Below are 20,829 nucleotides of genomic sequence, written 5' to 3' on the forward strand. Positions count from 1 at the left end.
CACACTCACTGTACACACACAACCACACACACACTCACTGTACACACGCAACCACACACACACTCACTGTACACACACAACCACACACACACTCACTGTACACACACAACCGCACACACTCACTCGGCACGCCTTCTTTAATTTCCCACGCACAACAAATTTGAGCTAGTCTACGAAGCTACCATGGAGCAAGGCAGAAGGCACAAAAAACAAAGTTTGATTTTTTTTTTTTAAAGGTGTGAATTCTATTTTCTATGGGTTTAAAAAAACTGAGTGTGAAAAAATACATTTTGAAAGGTTGAAAAAATAATTGCGAAAAGAAAGTTGTGATTTTTGTTTTGTTTTTGGTTGTTGTTGTGAGTGATATATATATAAAAAGAAATATTTCTATGTGTATGTTATGCAAGCTAAAACGCACACAAATATTGTACAATAAACACCAATACAAGCACACACATTCATACACACACATATATGCTCTTCCTTTGGGACAGAAAGTGTATTAGTGGAGTCAATCATTTCAGCTGTTCACATTACCCAGCACCAGCAAACGTTTGAGTACGGCAAACACAGCGTTTGCCTGCTAACTATTATGAAGTAGTAGTAGTAGGATCACAGCATGCTCCCTCCTGCAGTCCGACCATGGGCCTCACTGCTGCGCTTTCTTATGGTTCGTGGCCCTACTCTGACACATGCTCCAAGCAGCAGGGGCTCCTTTAAGAAAGGCTGGTTGTGGTCTGTTAGACTGGTTAAACTGGGAAGCATTCTGCATGTATCTATGTAGAGTCAAACACGCTGGGCAGTTTGAAGGGCAAGCATATTCTTTTAGAACACCTTACTGAGTCACTTTAGCGGAACAAGCGTGCTACTCTTAACCTAGCTAACGCCTCATGGCTAACTCTGACACGGTATCACAGCAAATGGCAATCAGCTCCTGTTGACAGAAGTTACAGTGTTATGCAAGATCCACCCACACAAATACACAATGCAATTTCCCCACCCAAAGGACCTCCACCAACCCCCCCCCACCCCCCACCCCCCCCTCTCTAGCCACCCCTCCCTCCCTCATAGGCCTGACCGTGGTTTACCCAAGGTGAGGCACAGTGGAGATGGTTCTCTGGGCTACAGAGGGCTTGTGTCCTCACGGTGATTTAAGTGAATCTACACTACACCGTGTGTGTGTGTATGGTGTGTACACTGTGTGTGTGCTTCCGTGCATTTGCAAGTCTGTGCATGTGTGTGTGTGTGCGTGTGTTTCTGTTTGAGTGTATGTCTGGCTGACTGTGCAGGCTTTTACTGTAGTCCTTGGTGAGTACAGAGAGGGAGGCTTGTTATAATAAGTCCAATTCAAGGTAAAGACAAACAAAATCGATAGATACCCGAGGTTATTATTAGAATCAAGATCAGTCCAGATACAGGAATGCACAGCCTGACTAGTAGGTGAGTAGAGGGGGCTGTGAGAGGTAGGGGGGGGGGGTGTGCAAGTTTAGAGTAAGCTGATTGACTAACAGTAAGGTAGTAATCACAGGCACAGAGTCAATCTGGCTCTGGGAAAAGGACTTCTGTACAGAGTGTGCATCATTCACATTAGGTCACATGGGGAATCCACGTTTATCATCATCTGAGTAGCTGCTAAACCTAGAAAAGGAGGGCAATGTAGCATCTCTGAATTTACAGTAACGTATCATAATTGTCAACTGTCACTGAGAGAAGGTTTGTGATTCTCATGAAGAGACAGTGGATGTTCATTCTTCAACAGACATGAAACGTTGCCCTCAAGAACAAGCTATATCAGCTATAGATATAGTCTATATCGATCTATATCGATGTATATCTATATATCACTACTGAACATTTAACCTCTGCCTCATCACATTATCCAAGCCTGTACACCTAGGATTGTTACATGTGAAGACCATTTAGGTGTTTATCACCAAGAAGTTTCAGTATTCAAAGATGAATCAACGACGAGAATGATTGAAATAAATCACAGGGTTGGAATTTGTGAGTCGAGGTTCTAAACACTCCTAATCTAGTTTTAGACTTTCGAATCTACGCAACATTTTGTTGTCTTTAGTCGCACCATCTCTGCACTCCGTCATGCATGTTTTTAGAGACACGGGTAATTAAGACCAAGACACAGACTTCGGGGCAGAGTCCAGCAAAGGAATGCACAAGTCAGTCCACCATAGCAGGAACAAATCGACAGATCGTGTGAGAGAGGAAGACTGGAAGAGAGAGAGAGAGATATGCCAGCGGGGGGAGTGTGCGGGGTGTGATGATGGCGCTGTGTACGTCACTCGTGGCGAGATGCTTCTTCGGTGACTTCCCCTGTCCCCAGCCCCTGGCCCCCCCATACCATCTCTGTCTGTCGCACCTCAAAGGCTGGCTCCCCCTCCTCCTCTCCCCCTTCGTCCTCCTCACCCATGTGGCAGCTCTGGAGAGAGAGAGAGGGAGAGAAGGAATGTGGGGTGGGGGGAGGAGAGAGAGAGAGAGAGAGAGAGAGAGAGAGAGAGAGAGAGAGAGAGAGAGAGAGAGAGAGAGAGAGAGAGAGAGAGAGAGAGAGAGAGAGAGAGAGAGTAAAGACAGGAAAGGGGGAAAGAAGGGAAAAATGGGGATGGGGGGAAGCGCTCTAGTTAGATATCTCTAATGACAGCATAGTACACTGTAATATCATAACCAGAAGAAAAACACTCACCTTTGCCATAATGTCAGCATATGACATATACAGGTGGTCAACATCCAGTTTACTGCAATGAAACAGCAAAACACATGAACCCTTTTCTAACAACTGACGGAATGACCTCTATGGCTTTAACAAGCATGAGCCGTGCGCGTGTCTCACCTCTTCTCTGTGAGAGCCGTGCGGCTGAAATGAAGGATGAGCTGGTGGAGAGGGTCTGGCTTCGTCTCCGTCTCCTCCTCTTCCTCCTCTTCCTGCTCCATGGCTTTCTAAACATGACGATGGGGGGATGGAGGGTTAGGGGGGGGCTTTGTGAAACATTTCTAGAATGTTCCTTCCCTTCTACAATGTTCATTCCCTTCTAGAATGTTCCTTCCATTCTAGAATGTTCGTTCACTTCTAGAATGTTCCTTCCCTTCTAGAATGTTCCTTCACTTCTAGAATGTTCCTTCACTTCTATCAAAACACTGCAAGACAAGAGAGCTTACAGAGAGGTCGTCAATCATCCTGTCCTCAAAGGAGTAGCCCTCGTTCTCCAGCCAGTTACGCTTGTATCCGTTCAGGAACATGTTGGATCCTCTATGCCTGATGGAGACAGAAGGAGAGAGGAACCCTAATTTAGAACCTTTATTGGCTAATGGGTTTTGTGGACGGGTCCTTCATTGGCTGGAGAAGACCGTCACCTGTGGATGGAGTTAGGAAGTCAGGAAGTAAGGATAGAGAGTTAGGGCTGAGGAGGAAAGGATAGAGAGTTAGGAGTGAAGGGGGGGAGGACGAGGGTTGAGGAGGGAGGTCCGTGTCAGGAAGAAGGGTGAGGCGAGAGTTACGGGTGAGGAAGATCCTCACCTAGGGATATTGTAGAGTGGACTCATTCTGAAGCAGGCCACCACTGCTCTGCGACGCTGTTTGGACAGCAGCTTGTGCCACACCATCTTCTTCGACTTATACGGACGCTCTGTCTGTGAGAGAGAAAGAGAGAAGGAAAGAGAGAAGGAAAGAGAGGAAGAAGGAGAGGAAAAACAGGCGGTTGGAGGCAGAATAGTTCCAGGCCTTGTTACTGTCATGGTTCATGGTGTGTGTGTGTGTTTGTGTGTGTGTGTGCTTCTACTCACCACCTCTATGTGGTAAAGGACAGCTGACACTTCCTGGACCCTCTTCACCACCTTCACTGGGTCTTCTGCGTCCTCGGCCCTCCCACATGTCTCCTTGTACAGGGCCATCTGCCAGCGCATGGACGGGTCCTCCACCTAGAGGGTCCCCAAGGCACAGTCATCAGCGGCTGCCCACTCTGCGCCCACACCACTGGCCACACAGACAAGCTGCTCCAAGAGGGAGCGATGGATGGAGAGAGATAGAGAGAGATCTTCTCACCTTGCCCTGCAGATGAAGGTTGTTCTGCAGGAACTCCCTCACCTCCTCGTCCGTGTCTTTCTGTGAGAGAACAAAGTAAGGGACAGAGGACAGCCAGTCACACATGATGAAATGATGACCTAAATGATGACCCCCCCTGGGTCAAAGATTGGAGGCTTTAGATCTATTATATCTGACAGTCCAACGATAACATTGCAGAAGGACAGAAGCAGTTCTGCAGCATTGTACCAGAGAGTATCTGATCTTAGCCAGGTTGATCAGTTCCTGGTCCGCGGGGGAGCACATGTTCAGGCCAATGGGCAGAAGCTTCTTCAAGGCCGCCACGATGAGGGAGGTCTGCACCGAGTAGCGGTCCCCCCTGCGCTTCTTCTTGGTACGCTCCACATCCGAGCCTCCAGCCTAGGAAGAGACGGTGGGGTCAGACCGTACCATTCCAGTGGGTGTCTAACACCAACCTGATGTTACTGCGACCTGGATCAGAGTGGGTGGAGTCTCATTAAAGATGTTCTGTTGTGGGGACTTACCTTTTGCAAATGTGATATATTTATTTTTCTATAAGTCCTCTTACTTATAAACACCAAAAAGTAGTCTAACATGAGTCAATGATGGGGCTGTTATGAACACAGGTCATAGTGATATTATAAAGTGAGCTGGTGTATGAATGTAGTAATAAATAGGGGGTGTTGGGAAAAAAGTTACACAAAAAAACATGCGGAAAGTCAGAAGATGATTTAAAAACACTACAAATCCAACTACATCTTCCAGGTCACACTCTCGTCTCTAAAGTGCAGCTTGTGCTTATGGGTGTTAGCACAAATCGTGCTTCGGATACAGTAGTGTCACACGATGCTCACTGTTAGTGGTGTAGTGTGGAGAAGCCCACCCCCAGCACAGCACACCAGGAGCAGCACAATGCTACAGGGTTCAGCTCACTCTCCTGTCCTGGCCTTGCCAGAGCTCATTACTGACTGTTGTCTGGCCTCTCAGCACCTTCCTCAGTGACTGTGCCGTGTTTGGGTGTGTGTGTGTGTGTGTGTGTGTGTGTGCAGTGTGTGTTTGTTTGCAGGGTGTGTGTGTGTGTGTGGTGTGTGTGTCTTGTATAGACAGATAGCAGAGTGAGGTGCTGCAGTGATCAGATAACAGAAGTTTTTCCAGTAATGACCAACTCACAGCAGGGGAGAGGAGGTGGATTCTAAAGACTTTACTAACTTATATAACATTTAGTAAGTAAGGTAAGATATGAAGATGTTAAACCCCTTCTGTGTCAGTCTGCCTCCTCTTAGTGACATTATAGTTGAATTAGAAAGGGAGGGGCAAAATAAGGTATATATTAGTGAATGTGATGGAGTTCTAGCTGAAGATGATGAAGACTCTAATTCCCATGATGCACCAGCTGAAAGGCAGTCTCTTAATTTCCTGGTCATTGGTGGAGTGAGAGTGGATAGATTGGTGGTGAGGAGGTTACGATACTGACGTTGTCATGGACGCTGATGGGGAACGTGACAGAACCAAACCCCCCCCTCCCCCCCCCCCCTCACCCCCCCCCTCCCCCCTCCGCCCTGAACCACCTGCCCAGGAACATCATCACCAAAGCTGAAAAATCAAACAACACATCAGCAGCACCCTGAATCAGGGTAGGGTGTGCACAGCCTTGGCCAGGAGCCCATCAGGAACCACCTGGAGGAAGGCAAACCAGTCAAACTCAGAGTGAGGGCGATGAGACTCGGCTGCGGCGGGCATCACACTCCAGACTCGACTGGTCTGGGCTGGCCGCGGAGCCGAGCGCCATGGACCCCGCACCGTCACGTCACTACAACCTACAGCAGAGAGCGTTCATCAAGCTTCTCCAGACCCCCACCTCTCACACACACACACACACACACACACACACACACACGACCGCTGCACGTGTATACGTGTAAGTGTGTGTGCGTGTGTGGGAACATCAGAGTCTGGGTGTCAGCGTTTTGTAGCTGCGCACTAATCAGCGGGAGAGCTACATGGCAAATAAACCGAATTCAGATTCAGATTCAGATTCAGATTCAGATTGATGAACAGCCCCCTCATCCCCAGGTGTGCCATGCGGTCAGCACAGCGCTCGTGCACACACACAGTCTAACCTCTGCATCTCCGGACTAGCGGCCCCGCGCCGTCACCAACACAGAACACAGAGAGAGAACACAGTTAACACCATTCCTGCAGTAGGCCTGAGACCAGGGGATGAAACCCAATTGGTCGCCTGGGACCAGGAAGTAGAGATGTTGAATGAATTACGTAACACGCACAGGGCCCCGCTATGGGACAGGTCCTCAGGACTAGGAAGCATTAGAACATTTAAAAATGTTTGTTTAGAAAATAAGCAATACATTATTTATGTAAATGAAACCCTTAATATTTATGTTAGGTTTGTGGTGTGTGTGTGTGTGTATACAGTGTGTATATACACTATATGAGGACATTAGTAGTGTGTGTCAGCTCTCACCTTGCTCATCTTGCTCTTACTGTCAGCAGTGAGGAAGGACATGTTGTTGATCTCGTTCATCACCACAAAGTTCTGCTCCTCACGCTTAAAGTTCTGAAGAATTAAAGGAACGAAAGACGCAATAAGAGGTGGGAGGACAGAGAACGGAAGAAGGAAAGAGAGGAAGGGAGGGAGGGAGGGAGGGAGGGAGGGAGGGAGGGAGGGAGGGAGGGAGGGAGGAAGAGAGGGAGGGAGGGGACTCACATGTGACTTGGACCAGAAGATGAAGACCTCTCCGACCATCCTGAAGAGGTCCTCTGCATCAGGGTCAGGACAGGTCAGCCATCGTGCCCTGTTACACAACACCACCCAGGTCATGTTAACACCTGTTACACAACATGTTAACAGGGCTTGTGTGTGTATGGAAATGTGTTTTAATTTGTTTAAGGGGAAAGGGTCTGTATATTCAGATCTAGTTTCTGAGTCAGTTGGTCTGATGCAGTCATTTATGTATTCATTCATTCATTTCTTTATTTAATGATGCGTCCTCCATCTTAATTCAGTGCTTAAAATTGCATAATCCTGTGATGTCATGAGCGTGTCACAATGCCCTTCCTCGGAACAGATACTGTATATGGAATGTTTAATTTAAATGTTTAATCGTTTCCATGGCAATTAGGATTTTGAGAGACAAAGTCAGAAAAGTTACTTCATATCACAACTGCCTTGCGAATAGTACAGCCCACTACAAGTTTTTTTTTCTCTCTCCAAGATGTCGAGTCCACCTAGAATTACTGAAATAATGTCCTTGAAAATGAAGGCCATGTCTCCAGACTTCACCGAGCCTCAGACTCTGCATATGGAACTTTACAACCTGGGGATCGTGCCTTTGAGGACGTCCCAAGGAGTGCGCTTGTTCTCCATGCTCAAGCATGCCTTCATGCCACAAGTTGTGGGGTGTGGAAATCTCGACTACACAGTACCGACCTTTTGGTACGGGCCTGGCACTGGCTTCTGCCACCACGACGAGAACAAGGAACCTCATTTCCTGCCGCGCGCTCACCGCCTCCGCTACCGCCACAACAACATCATCTATCCCATACCCCTCCACCCTGACAACTACCGCCAGCTGGTGCTTCAGGCCAACCCTGGGACTCATGTCTTGGCCAATCAGGACTTCCCGTTCCTGGTCTGCTCCCCGATCTTCAGCAGTCGCGGGGATCTCGTGGAGGACAAGTGGAGGCTTTCCCACTACGAGAGAGACGGCCGCCTGGGCTTGTCCCTGATGTGTCACATCAGGCTCCGCCCAGGAGGGAGGGCGGGTCGCGCAGAAGCAGAGCCTTCTGGGACGGTGGAGCCGGCTCAGAGCGCCCCCTCTGGTCAGAGGAAGAGGAAGGCCGACACCGAGAGCTCCGGAGACTCCACCCCCAAGAGGAAGTCCCTGCGCTTGTGAGGAGCCCTGGTGGCCGTGGCAACGCGGAGAGCGTTGGCGAGGGATTCGTCAGGGTCTCACAGCTCCTGGGTTCTGTGTGTGTGGCTCGACATGCAGAACCAGAGCAGCATCGGACTGGGCCTCCGGGAGGTGCCCTCCCATGGCTGCCAGCGCTACTTAGCGCTGAACATCTTTTCATAAAAGTGGGCTTTATTGAAAAGAAACGACTCCTCACTGTACTGTCCAGATAGAAAATCTAGTAAGAAACCCTGTCATTGAGTTTGTATGAAGGTGTGAGTGGGTATGGCTACACCAGAAACCAGGCATGGCTAACCCTAAAGTACCTGTTGTTGTCCACATAACGGATGAGGAGGGGGTAGAGGGCGTACAGGTCCCTGCAGAGCACTGCAAACTCGTCCCTGATGGTGCCCTCCTCGCTGTCCACCTCCGTCTTGCCCTCCAGGCGCAGGTGGTCCTCCTCGGCCACCACCTTCCCTGCCCGCTTCTTCAGCTTCTCCATGGTGGGGATGAAGTGGGACTTGAGCATCTCGGGCATCGCCCTGCTCACGATGGGCTGGGCGAACACTGGCGCACACACACACGCACACACACACGCACACACACACACACGCACACACACACACACACACACACGCACACACACACACACGCGCGCATGCACGCACACACACACACACAGGGGTCAGTGTCAATGATTAAATCCCTCAAGGTCCTCCCCCTGGTTGAACTAAATATAATAAAGATGTCTGAAGGGGGAATTTTCAATTCAATAACAAAATAAAATATTGTCTATCATGTAATGAAAGTAAATTGTCTTTGGTTAAGGGCTCACAAACAGTCTCAAACCCAAACCCATGACCTTGACGTGACGTGGGACTGAAAAACACACACTCACCTGCCAGTCTCTTCATCCAGGAGGCCTCGTCAATGCCAAGGTTGTTGACCACGATCTTCATGATGCTGCCCAGCAGCTGGTTGAGTTGTTCAGAGGTGACGTTTGTGCAGATCTGGTCCTCCAGGTCAGGGAAGTTCTCCAGCCCCCTCTCCCACCAGCGGGGCAGGTAGTTGCACAGCATGGGCAGGGTGATCTCGATCACGTGGGGCATCTCAGTGTAGCGGGCGCCAGACTCTGCCAGGTGCCCGATCTCCTTCATCAAAACTTCCAGCTCTGGGATGTCTGTGCACAGCTCTTCCACCTGGTTAGGAAGGCCCAGAACTGTGGAGGAGGAGATTAGAGTGAGTAAGATCACTGATTCGATAACACACTTTAAAATGTGGGCATTGGACAGAGTGACTACAACATCAGGGACCGGATATGTGCGTTACATAATACAAATCGACATGAAGAGAAGGGGGGGCGAGAGAGGTTGAGGTAGCGGTGACTCACTGGCTCTCTCCCGGGGGGTCTTGGTTGTGTAGACAGAGTAGGCGTTGAACTCGTTGAGAGCAGGCTCCAGGTAGGCCACAGGCATGGCCGCAGCCAGGTGGGCCAGACACTCTCCCAGGGCTGGCCTCTGTCTGCAGGACACACACACACACACACACAGCACCATCACCATCTCACACTGGACACCCCAACCTCTACAGCCACACACACACACACACACACACACACACACACACACACACACACACACACACACACACACACACACACACACACACACACACACACACACACACACAGACCTCATCTCCAGCAGAGAGAGAAAGCACGTCAACTTACTTCTCTGCATGTGGAGTCTTCACAGTGCCCAGAGAGTAGATACTGCACATGATGCGGTAGCATGATATCTGCAAGTCATCCACTGGGGAGAGAGAGAGTGAGAGAGAGATGTGTAAAGACAGCATTAAAATAGTGTCTTTGAGATTTAGCTTAATATAGGGTGCATTACAAATACAATTATTATTATTATTTATTATTATTTATGTCTTTGATTGTTGCTTCAATGTGAGGCCAACTCACGGATGACATCATCTCCAAACTGGTGCTGGGCGATGTGGTCGAACAGGGAGGTGAGCACCGGGAGCAACGCAATGGTGGTGTAGTTGATGTTCTGGGACACGCCCTTCACCTGCGCACACACACACATACCTCAGTGTACTGCCCAGGGAGAAACTACTAATGAAGACGACAGGAGGGATGTACCTCACCTGGTTCCGACTGGACACCTTGCCTAGTTTGAGGTTCTCCACCATCTTCTCAATATCGTCCGCAGCGCTCTCAAAGAACTGGCGCAGCCCTGCCTTCACAATCTCAGGGCCTGATTTCATCACCGTCCTAAGAGACAGACATAGAGGTGATACACCAGCTTGGAGAGAGAGAGACTTATTACATCTGTGGGGAAAAAAATTGCTATAAAAAGGAACTAACTACATCCAGTAGAGGTGAATATGCTACCTGGCATCGAGTGACCGCGACAGGATGTGCAGACAGTTGACCACTGCACCAGCGTCCGTTCCTGAAGATCAAACAGAGCCGCTTCGTTACCACGGTAACACCACCAACACTGACGCTAAGACCCCCCCCCCCCCAAAAACAGTAACCATCCCCCAAACCTGAATCACACACACACACACAAGTCTGCGACAAAATACACTAGACAACGTTAAACGAAACAACTTGGATTAATAACAACAAAATATCTGCTTGTTGGTTTCCCCAATAAAAGTGACGTCCTGCTAGGCCTGTCTGTAACCCAGGTGACGGCGTGTCGTTCTGTGGGAGTGATGTCACGCTGCTATGGTGGTGGATGGACGAACGCAGGTGAAGCGTCTACAGAGTTGCCTGAGGTCAGCCAATCACAACACGCCGTGGAGGAGCCAACGCAGAGGCTCCAGCAGTGACACAAACACTCATGCTGCTTCTCTGCACTGCCAGTGACCACCAGACACCCAGAGCTGCACAGAGCTACACAGAGCTACACAGGGCTTCACAGAGCTACACAGAGCTACACAGAGCTACGCAGGGCTACACAGAGCTTCACAGAGCTGACGTACGAGAGGAGGAGCAGCTAGGACAACCAGGCATAGCAGAAGCAGAGCTCGAGTAGGGAGAGGATGGTTAGAAAAGGAGGGTGGGGAGGGGGGGGGGGTGAGAATTAAACCAGAAGATGGAAAGTTGAAGAGAGTGGAGACAGAGGATGGAAGTGTTAGACCATCATGCAGGTTTCCTTACCAAAAAGAGAAACTCTGTGTCTCACCAGAGCTGCCAACTTACAGAAGATACTGAGGGAGGGGGAGAGAAGAGGGGAGGTAAGGTAAGGGAGGGGGGCAAGGTAGGACAGGAAAGATGGAGGAGAAGGGAGGGTGAGGTCAAAGCAAAAAGGGAGGTCAAGGAAATTAAGGAGGTTTCTACGAGGAAGGAGATGGAGGAGTAGAGGGAGAGCTGCAAACAGATACTGACACAAGCCAGATATTGGATTCAAGGTTCATGGTACACAGTTTACAGTACACACACCTGAAGGACAGGGAGAAAAGGGGATTATCCTCATTGGAACGGTTTGTTGAGACTGTTTGGCAACTGACCTTGCTATCATTTCTTTCTCCTTGTTGGACGAGATGCCTCCACTGCCCAGGATTTTAGCAGGTGTGGACAGGAAATACAGGCAGTGGTTCTTGAAGTACTGGTTCACTAGCGGCAACAGAATCTAGGACGTGGACAAACAGAGAGGCAGACAATTTTAGAAGTATTATGTTACGTGGTTGAATGCAACAAGTCTTAATGTAGGCAAATTAACTATTATACTAACTAAAAAATGCTTTGTTTTTTGATGCAGTTGTTTCCAAAGCTGTTTCACAGTCTGCTAGTCTGGGTAATGAGAAGTGTTCCTGCTGTTACTGTCTCACTTTGGCAAAGAACTTGATCTCCTGTTCGTGTGGGGACTTTTCCACCCTGCCACTGCTAACCACAGCCTCTGAGGACAGAGACAGAGACAACCAAATCAACCAAGGATGGTAGAGTAGGCAACTGAGCATGTTCATGACGTTTCTTTTCCCCTACTCCCGCTCACAACAGTACCGAGATGGGCAATGAACTCCTGGGCGATGTCCATCCACTTGAGAAGCTTCTGGAGGAAGCCGTAGGCAAAACGCTTCTCGATGGAGGAGATGTCTTGCTCCATGTCCTTCAGGCCCCTGAGGAACAAAGAGAGAGAAAGACAGAGAGCGAGAGAGGGAGAGAGAGAGAGAAAGAGACAGAGAGAAAGAGACAGATAGAGAGAGAGAGAGAGAGAGAGAGAGAGAGAGAGAGAGAGAGAGAGAGAGAGAGAGAGAGAGAGAGAGAGAGAGAGAGAGAGAGAGAGAGAGAGAGAGAGAGAGAGAGAGAGAGAGAGAGAGAGAAACAGAAGATGTGAAGGCTTGAACCTCTTTCTGGTCACATGGGTTTTGTAGAGGAGGAGTCTAGGTACCTGGTGACAGCAAAGCCATTCATCTGCAGGAACTTGAGCAGGTCCTGGGCCTTCTCTCTGTCCCTGGCCTTCTCCTTGGCCGTCAAGGTGTCGTAGGGCACCAGCAAGGGGTGGGTGCCGCCCCCTAAACAAGCCACAGAGCTTGAACTAACAACACACTACGAGCAGACAACCACACCCGACAGAAAAGATCATTTTGACAGACGTCACTCGCACCTTTATCCTGGAGTTCCACCTTCTTCTTTCGTCCCCAGGTGTTGTGGTAGTTTTCAGCCAGCTGTTCAGCCATGGACTGGAGAGAGGGAGAGCAAGTGAGGATATTGTGTACCTGCAATGTCATGTCATGTAAAGTCATGGTGTGTCACGTACCTGCAGTTCCCTGGAGAGGGCCATAGCAGAGATGTCCACAGGCTGAGGACTGTAGCCATGGCTGGGGTCATATGTAGCCTGCAGAGACAAGCCACACAGAAAGATAGCACCAGCAGCTGTACTATATTCAAAACGAACACTGATGGTTTGAAACTTCCACAGAAGCATTTGTCCCTGTTTACCTGAGCCGTCTGGGAGATCTTGCGGGTGGAGGTGGTGGGCTTCACCACCTCTACCTCTCCATCCCTGGCCTTCTCCAGGGTCCACTCCCAAGCCAGCATGGCCTTGATGGACTCCTTGATAGGCCAGCGGTAGATCTCCTTGTCCTGGACCACACAGAAATTCATAAATGAATTGAACAGTACATATATAGGAAATACTGCATGTAGCAATGAGAAGACAATTGTTATTTTTTGGTTCCTGAAAGGTGCTCACCTTCTCAGAGAAGGTCTTGTAGGGGCGGAGCATGGGGTGTGTCTTGGCATTTTCATCCAGCACTTCTCCGTAGGTCCAGTTGCTCTGAATCTGAAAACAGACACAGGATGATGCTCACGGTCAGTCAGTCATACTCCAGAACACTGGATGGCCCTCTATGGAGGACACAAGGACAGACTGACCTTTTCAAAGGCCCACTTGTCATGAGTGTGCTCTGCAAATTTGTTGATGAAGGGGTCCAGTCTCTCTGGGATGATGGTGCTGCAATGGGACAATCACAGGATCAATGCGAGGTGTTCGTTAATGCACCATATCTGTTTTTATACATTTTAATGATTGATATCATGTCTTACTTAGTGGTCTCCACAGGTTTGGGGTCAAAATTGCCTTCAGCATCCACCGAGGCCTTTTTCTCAGTGTTGGAACAGAAGCTGGCGTCTACATAGTCAGGTGGAATAGCGCCAGCAATGGCACAGATGCAGGGCATGGCAATCTTGAACAGCTCGGCATCGAATTTCTGGAACGTAGAAGGAGAGAGGGGAGCAAGGAGAGAGACAGATACGAAGACAGGAATTACCCCAGTAATGATAGTAGAATCGACCTAACCTAGGAGTATGTTGGATGGAATCCCATGCTGTTGGAGGCAGAGCATTACATTACATTTACATTTAGTCATTTAGCAGAAGCTCTTATCCAGAGCGACTTACAGTAAGTACAGGGACATTCCCCCCGAGGCAAGTAGGCTGAAGTGCCTTGCCCAAGGACACAACGTAATTTGCACGGCCGGGAAATCGAACCGGCAACCTTCTGATTAATAGCCTGATTCCCTAACCGCTCAGCCGAGCAGATGCCCACCTTGTGTGCAAGAGACTCGAAGATGCCCCAGAAGAGTTTGCGCGAGAGGTGAAGCTCCTCCTCCGAAGTCACCCCGAAGTTGGCCCAGCCATTGGGGAGGCAGTAGTACTTCCAACAACGCTCGTAGTGATTTGTCAACAGCTGAAACCGAACAGGGAAACAGAGTTACGAAACCCCTGGGCTTTGTCGTGCGTGCGGAACAACGAATAAAATGGTGTAGCGGCGGCGTCGGGTTTTAAGGACAAGCGACGCCCTCCACCAGCGTCAGAGAGACGACCGCTCTCCCTCACCTTGAGGGGCATCTTGGCGTACTCGTTGAGGATGGGCACGTCGAACACCAGCCTCCTGAGCAGGTGCTGGAGCATGGAGGGTAGGAGGTACCTGCAGAGGAACACAGTTGGAGCACACTGGACCAACGACTAGACCGAAGCACCACAGAGAACCTAGCTAAGGCTTGCACTTCTGTGTGTGGAAGCTCTCCTGGTTAGTACTGGGCGAGGGCTGTGCGGCTGACCTGCAGAGGGACATCAGGCACTCCTCGATGACGTCCCTCTGGGCCTTGGTGAGGGCACGGCCGCGGGACAGCCGGTAGATGGTGTGCAGCATGGAGTCGATCATGATGGCCCGGTGGTCCGTGCCGGCAAACAGAGGGGCGCACTTGGTGAGCAGAGGCAGCACGGCGGAGCACAGGTAGCGGTTCAGAGCCAGAGCCATCTCAGTGGTGCTGAACGCCAACTAGAGGGGAGGGAGGGGGAAAGCACTTCAGAGTTTGCTGAGAACACATCAACAACTTGCATCTTTAACACTGAAAAGGCCAAGGAAATCAACTCTGTTGAAAAAAAAACCAGGAGTGTTCTGTGGTTGTGAGGAAGACACTCCGGGTTCTTTCAGTGTGAGGCTCACCGTGTCCAGGGAAGCAGCGGCCCTCATGTCGGGCAGGAAGCCCACCTCCAGCACGTGGAGCAGGAAGTCCTGGTTATCGATACCGTACACTCTGTCCAGGAACAGCACCATGGAAGCTTTGTGGTCCGGACAGAAGCTGGCTGACATCTTAGGCTCGATGGTGTGTCCGTCTGTCAATAGATCGAGACAGAGAGAGATCTGTACACTGGACATACAGCACAGCATGAAGAGCAACTCAAATCTATCATATAAATGTGTATAAAGAGTTAACATACATTAAGAGCTATAATACTACTACTAATAATAATAATAATATCCAGCAGCTCTGTTTCGAACCTTTGCCAAAGGCAGGGATCTGGACAGCGAGACTGATGACTCCCACCAGGTCCTCTATGGGCACCAGAGACCTCAGGATGGCCCTGATCCTCAGAGCCTCCCCCTTGCCCGCTTGGATCAACTGTGGACAAACAGCAGTCAGTCACTCCCGTGAAGAAACATGTCCCCTCTTCCCTCCAGGCTTAAGAAGGGGATCGTCGGCCTTTCTGCTTACATGCATTTCAGGAGCGCATCTGCCCAGCAGATCGATGAGGGCGGAGTAGAAGGACATGATGGCGTTGCCCAGATGGATACGATTCTCCTCCGGCTGTTCCTCCCCACCGAACCTACCGGACGTGCAAAGGAACACCCAAATGTAAATAACACCCAGGTTCCTTTCCCCCCCTAATGTGTCTCTACTGAGTACAGTAGACCAATAAAGGCTTCAACTCATAAAAGAGAGATATGTCTCTCTGTCTAGGGATGCACAATTAATCGAATTTTAATCACGATTTTGGCTTCCCACGATCAAATTTGTGTGATCGAGCAATATTTAAAATGCGTCATTCCGTTCATAGTATCAATGTTTTTTTTTGCTTCCTAAAATATATTTACACAATGGAAAATAGAAAATAGTGCCCTGTTGAAATTTTGCTACATTTTCTTTATTGTTTTATTTGTATTTATTCTTTAAGGAGATGCAATGAATTTTGGTGAATAAGAGGCCCTTTTTAATTTTGATGCACATATTTGTAAATTAGCAGGAATGTAGCACAATATGGATGTGAAGGCAGTTATAATTAGCCTACGTGACAATAAAATTTGTTTTGGCTAAAATCAACAAATAATTGCGATAATTAATCGTGATCTGAATATTGATCAAAATAATCGTGATGATCATTTCGGCCATAATCGTGCAGCCCTATCTCTGTCTATACTGAAACAGTGCTGTTCTGAGGGAGATCTTACATGGGAAAGCGCCTGTCCTTCTTCACCGTGGGCCCGTCCCTGGCCGGGTCCTCGGAGATCTTGATGGCCTCCTCGATGGCGGCCAGCAGGCCGGCGCCCCCCTCCCCTCGCAGGGCGGGGCCGAAACACTCGGGGCGCCGGATGAGCAGGCGCACCACCACGTTGGCGTTCTCCTCCACACTCTCTCCTGCGAGGGAGGCACAGACGTCGTGAATGTCAACGCAGAGATTCTGGACACTGCTTCACACAGGAACTTGAGCTCTATAGATTCCTTTGTTCAAATCTCAGTTGCTCAATACCCCAAAAAAGTGTACATTTAGTCATTGAGCAGACGCTCTTATCCAGAGCGACCTACAGTAAGTACAGGGACATTCCCCCCGAGGCAAGTAGGGTGAAGTGCCTTGCCCAAGGACACAATGTCATTTTGCACGGCCGGGAATCGAACTGGCAACCTTCAGATTACTAGCCCGATTCCCTAACCGCTCAGCCACCTGACTCCCCTAACAGTCATAGACGGAACTGACCGTTGACGAAGACAGCGAAACGCAGGAAGTCCAGGTATCTCTCTCCTCCACAGGGGTTCCAGCCGATGTCGGGGTACCCCTTGGACAGCAGCATGGGGCAGCTCCGGAGCCCACAGCCGGCCAGGTACGTCACCACCTGCAGCCCCAAAACAGACAGGTCAGGGTCGGCCCGGACAGACATGGACCACACTACATTAGCTCGGTGCCTCTGATGGTGCTTCATAACAGCGGTTGCGTTCACGCGTATCCATGTCGATCGCTAAGCGGAAGCTGAAAAACGGACCTTCTCCAGATCCTGTTCCTGCAGGGCCAGAGCCAGCTCGTTGTTGTCGATGCACGAGGCTGCGGCAACATCCAAAGGGGTGGAGCCACGCATGCCTGGGGGCGGAGCAACAACAACAACATTTAAATTGAAGTTGACTTGAGCCACTGGGTTCCAACATGACGGGAAGACAAAACATGGCGCTTCTGACGACAGGTTCTGACCCAGGCCGATGCCGCTGTTCTGAAGCAGGTAGCTGAGATGATCGAACATGGAGCGCTGGTTCTGACGGCTGATGCGGCAGAAGTAACAGAGGAAACGACAGCAGTTGGTCACCATCTGGGGGAACCTGATCTCCTGGGAAGGGGGAGAGAGAGAGACATTCGGGTTCAGTAAGACGTCACAAGGAACGCTGAGCTAAGTTGATAAACCCTAGGATGAGGAGCATAAACAAAATGGAGCGTCACCTTGGAGTCTCCACCTCCGCCCAGCACATTGACCATCACCTCCATGACGGTCTCGTGCATGCCCAGAGCTCGCATCAGGTTAGGGTGCTGGTAGAACACCTTGTTGTTCATGATGTTCCTGGCAGAAGAACCCCCAAAAAAAGGAAAAGAAACTCATTACACTCCAGTACCCTGAGACGTTGGATTCTCCTCAGATGGACAACCTTGTCAAAGCCTTTCACGAATAGTGTCTTCTACTTAAATCACCCATCAACAACCTCTCTATTCTACCCACCCGATGCTCTGGATCATCAGCCTCTCTTCCTCCGGGCCCATCTGGACGATGAGCAGCGAGCGGATCTGACCCAGACACTCCAGTAGGTCCATGGTGTCCTGGACCGACACAGCGTTGATGATGTAGGCCTTGGGCAGGGCTCTGATCAGCTCCCCCAGCCCGTCATACTGCCGGTGGAGCAGGCTGAACATCATCCGCACCAGCTCCGGGTTCTGGATGAAGGCCTCCTGGGCCCAGTGGATCATGGTGTGGGAGATGAGCTCCTGGAGGGTGCCTGGGGAGGGGGAGAGGAGATCCTTCAGAGACGGCTGATTTTGAGGACGTTTCACCGTGACGTCACAGCACGTGATGGATCTGAGATTGGTTTGAATTGTCTTACTAGGTTTGACCTCCTCCTCTTCCTCAGGCTCCTCCATCTCATTCTTCTGGCGGAGGTTCTTGACCTTGTCCACCAGGCTGATGAGTCGGCCCCTGAGGGAGGTGTCCACCTCCTCCTCCGCCTCCTCGTGCTCTATGTGCACACCTGGAGCAGAGGGAGGAGAGAAGAGGCGCTTATCAGGTCCGTATCATGGACATTATTTCATGTTATTATGGAGTTGACTCCATAATAACATCCCCAAAATCCACACATTCCATGGAATGTGTCCAAACTGACCACAGTGGAGCAAGATGTCATTGTGGAACTCTATCAGAGTGTCACGGACTTCCTCGGGGACCGGACAGTCCTCCTCATCAGGCCCGTTCTTGAAGTTGGTCAGCAAGATGACCTGGAGAAACACGGGTTTGGAGTGTCAATCGACTCCGCAATGACACGCCCCTCACTCGCTGACGCCCAAGCCCGCGCGCATACCTGTTCCTGTGGCGGCGAGCGGAACTCGCGCGTCTTGCGCGCCGTCTCTGCGGCACTCATGGTGAACGCCCTCATGAGTTCGTTGTAGCGTTCGCGCTGGTTGCTCTGGATGGCGAACACAAACTGGTCGGAGTAGGCAACAATCGCCTCCACTCTGTGTCTCAGCTCACAGTCACAGAAGTACTGTAGCAGAGTACACATCTATGGGCGGAAAGATGGAGAGAAAAAGAGAGAGAGAGAAGGAGAAAGAGAGCGAGAGAGAGAAAGAAAGACAGACATGTAAATTCTGAGCCTATTTTGTGGATTTTTACCAGTAGATGCCTTTTAAGATGGCTGACCTACCTGTAGTTTGACAGACTCTGGCATCGTCATCTGCAGTAATCCCTCTTCCAGGCCTTCCTCCTCTTCTTTCACTTCTGCCTCAACTGCCTCGCCTTCTTTCTCTTCCTCTGCCTTCTCTCCATCCACTTTGGCTTCTACCTCTCCCCCTACCTCAGGCTCGGCCTCCACTTCACCCTCCTCTTTCTCCAGGTCTTTCAACTCCTCCTCTTCCTCCTCTCCCATCCCTTCATCCTCAAGATCAACCTCCTCCTCCTCTTCTGCCTCCTCCTCCTCCTTCACCTCCTCCCCCCCCTCTTTGGATGTGGCTTCTTCCCCCTCACCCTCCTCTTTCTTGGCTCCGAAGACGTTGGGGTCGATCATTTTCAGGATATGCATGGTGTCTTCATCGTTGAAGATGCCCATGATCAGCAGGGTGCTGATGAGCTTCAGGATGGGGACAAAGTGGAACTCGACGCTGCCCCCTACTGGGTCCCGCATGGCCTGACTACCATCCAGCACAGCCTCGGTCAACATGCTGATGGCTTGGGTTTTCAGCTCCTGGGGGGACGACAGCACCATGTACATTACAGAAGTGACCTTCTCTAACGAAGCGAGTCTCATTCTCGAACAAATTCAGCTACAGCCACACACTTTTATTTCCGAGGTCACAAAGTGATAATTATCTGAAAACGCTTACCTGCAGGGGGAAGATGGGGCTAAGAGTGTAGAGATCCAGGTCCGTGCCCACAAAGTTGATGGGGGAGAAGTGAAGTTTGGGCCGTAGGCAGGTAGTGAGGCCCACCCCGGGAAGGGCGTGGGCCTTCTCTGCGTCGGGGTACAGGGTGATACTGAGGGTCTCCGTTGTCATGGGCACTATGAACTCCCTGTTGGTGCCCAGGCGAGCCCGCTTGGCAGACTCCAGGTGGATGCTGATGAGCAGGTCGTAGTAGCCGCCGCGGAGGGGCCCGGGCAGGTAGGTGTTCTCGATGGCGTAGAAGAGCTGGGATTCGTCCACATGGCTGCAGAGGGCGTGGGCCACGCGGTTGTTCCCCAGCGCGCACACGGCACAGTACAGCATGAGGGTGTGGAAGTGGAACTTCATCAGGTCCTTCTGCTCCGACAGCTCCAGGATGTCTATACACCTGGTGGAGACGACAGGAGAAACGCTATGGTAATATAGGTCCTTTTACTCGTGTCTTTGGAACCGTTTGTCTGTTTCTCATTGCCTCCTTGTCCTCCCCACTCCCACTGACCCCCCCAGCTGCCCCAGGTTGACCTCTGACCTGTTCTCCTCAGGGATGTGCAGAGCCATCATGATGAGGGGCTCGATGCACTCCACCATCCAGCCCAGCCTCTCGCTCACCCTGCCCACCTCCGGGTTCAGGAAGTGGTTGGGCATGCGGCTCCAAATCACCGGGGTCAGCATCTGGACGTCCAGGCGCGGCGGGCACTGGGGAACCGGGTTCTTACGCTCGCTGCGGAACATGGCCGCCGAGATGGGCATGATGTTCTACAGCATGAAAGAAGGACAGCGAAAGGAGGGAGGGAGACAAAGAGAGATCGAGAGAGAGGTGCGAAGGAGAGAAAGAGAGAGGGAGAGGTGCGAAGGAGAGAAAGAGAGAGGGAGAGGTGCGAAGGAGAGAAAGAGAGAGGGAGAGGTGCGAAGGAGAGAAAGAGAGAAAGGGAGGGAGAACTATAAAGAGGTGGCCACTATAAGTAGTACGGATTTCATATGAAAGTGAAACAAAAGACACAGAGAATCAGATCATTTTCAAATAATAATAATAATAATTCTTTTTTTTTATAGCGCTTTACCCAAAGTCGCTTTACAAGTGTGAGGACAAGCAAAACAAGACAACAGTAATATATAAAGACAAAGGATTGAACAAAACAGACTAATGAAAGATC

General features: G+C 50.3%; 1 protein-coding gene across 1 annotated transcript in view; it reads right to left on the reverse strand.

The window, feature by feature from the left end:
* The window catches only part of ryr1b (ryanodine receptor 1b (skeletal)), a 65,810-nt gene that overhangs the window by 17,819 nt on the left and 27,162 nt on the right, over nucleotides 1–20,829 (reverse strand). The window contains 47 exon segments of the mRNA XM_062473545.1: nucleotides 2,378–2,437; nucleotides 2,699–2,750; nucleotides 2,846–2,952; nucleotides 3,172–3,268; nucleotides 3,530–3,642; nucleotides 3,796–3,930; nucleotides 4,055–4,114; nucleotides 4,283–4,453; nucleotides 6,175–6,189; nucleotides 6,537–6,629; nucleotides 6,780–6,867; nucleotides 8,292–8,532; nucleotides 8,864–9,184; nucleotides 9,356–9,486; nucleotides 9,695–9,776; nucleotides 9,935–10,043; nucleotides 10,123–10,249; nucleotides 10,370–10,430; nucleotides 11,147–11,196; nucleotides 11,497–11,618; nucleotides 11,818–11,885; nucleotides 11,990–12,105; nucleotides 12,378–12,501; nucleotides 12,594–12,669; nucleotides 12,747–12,824; nucleotides 12,929–13,072; nucleotides 13,182–13,271; nucleotides 13,364–13,442; nucleotides 13,535–13,698; nucleotides 14,037–14,177; nucleotides 14,327–14,417; nucleotides 14,551–14,771; nucleotides 14,940–15,109; nucleotides 15,276–15,396; nucleotides 15,490–15,601; nucleotides 16,224–16,410; nucleotides 16,748–16,883; nucleotides 17,031–17,125; nucleotides 17,234–17,366; nucleotides 17,477–17,594; nucleotides 17,751–18,024; nucleotides 18,130–18,273; nucleotides 18,406–18,517; nucleotides 18,601–18,801; nucleotides 18,943–19,479; nucleotides 19,619–20,063; nucleotides 20,205–20,431. Of these exon segments, the coding sequence (XP_062329529.1) occupies nucleotides 2,378–2,437; nucleotides 2,699–2,750; nucleotides 2,846–2,952; nucleotides 3,172–3,268; nucleotides 3,530–3,642; nucleotides 3,796–3,930; nucleotides 4,055–4,114; nucleotides 4,283–4,453; nucleotides 6,175–6,189; nucleotides 6,537–6,629; nucleotides 6,780–6,867; nucleotides 8,292–8,532; nucleotides 8,864–9,184; nucleotides 9,356–9,486; nucleotides 9,695–9,776; nucleotides 9,935–10,043; nucleotides 10,123–10,249; nucleotides 10,370–10,430; nucleotides 11,147–11,196; nucleotides 11,497–11,618; nucleotides 11,818–11,885; nucleotides 11,990–12,105; nucleotides 12,378–12,501; nucleotides 12,594–12,669; nucleotides 12,747–12,824; nucleotides 12,929–13,072; nucleotides 13,182–13,271; nucleotides 13,364–13,442; nucleotides 13,535–13,698; nucleotides 14,037–14,177; nucleotides 14,327–14,417; nucleotides 14,551–14,771; nucleotides 14,940–15,109; nucleotides 15,276–15,396; nucleotides 15,490–15,601; nucleotides 16,224–16,410; nucleotides 16,748–16,883; nucleotides 17,031–17,125; nucleotides 17,234–17,366; nucleotides 17,477–17,594; nucleotides 17,751–18,024; nucleotides 18,130–18,273; nucleotides 18,406–18,517; nucleotides 18,601–18,801; nucleotides 18,943–19,479; nucleotides 19,619–20,063; nucleotides 20,205–20,431 (6,639 nt within the window).

Source organism: Osmerus eperlanus, chromosome 11 (genome assembly GCF_963692335.1).
Source record: "Osmerus eperlanus chromosome 11, fOsmEpe2.1, whole genome shotgun sequence".
Taxonomy (NCBI): domain Eukaryota; kingdom Metazoa; phylum Chordata; class Actinopteri; order Osmeriformes; family Osmeridae; genus Osmerus; species Osmerus eperlanus.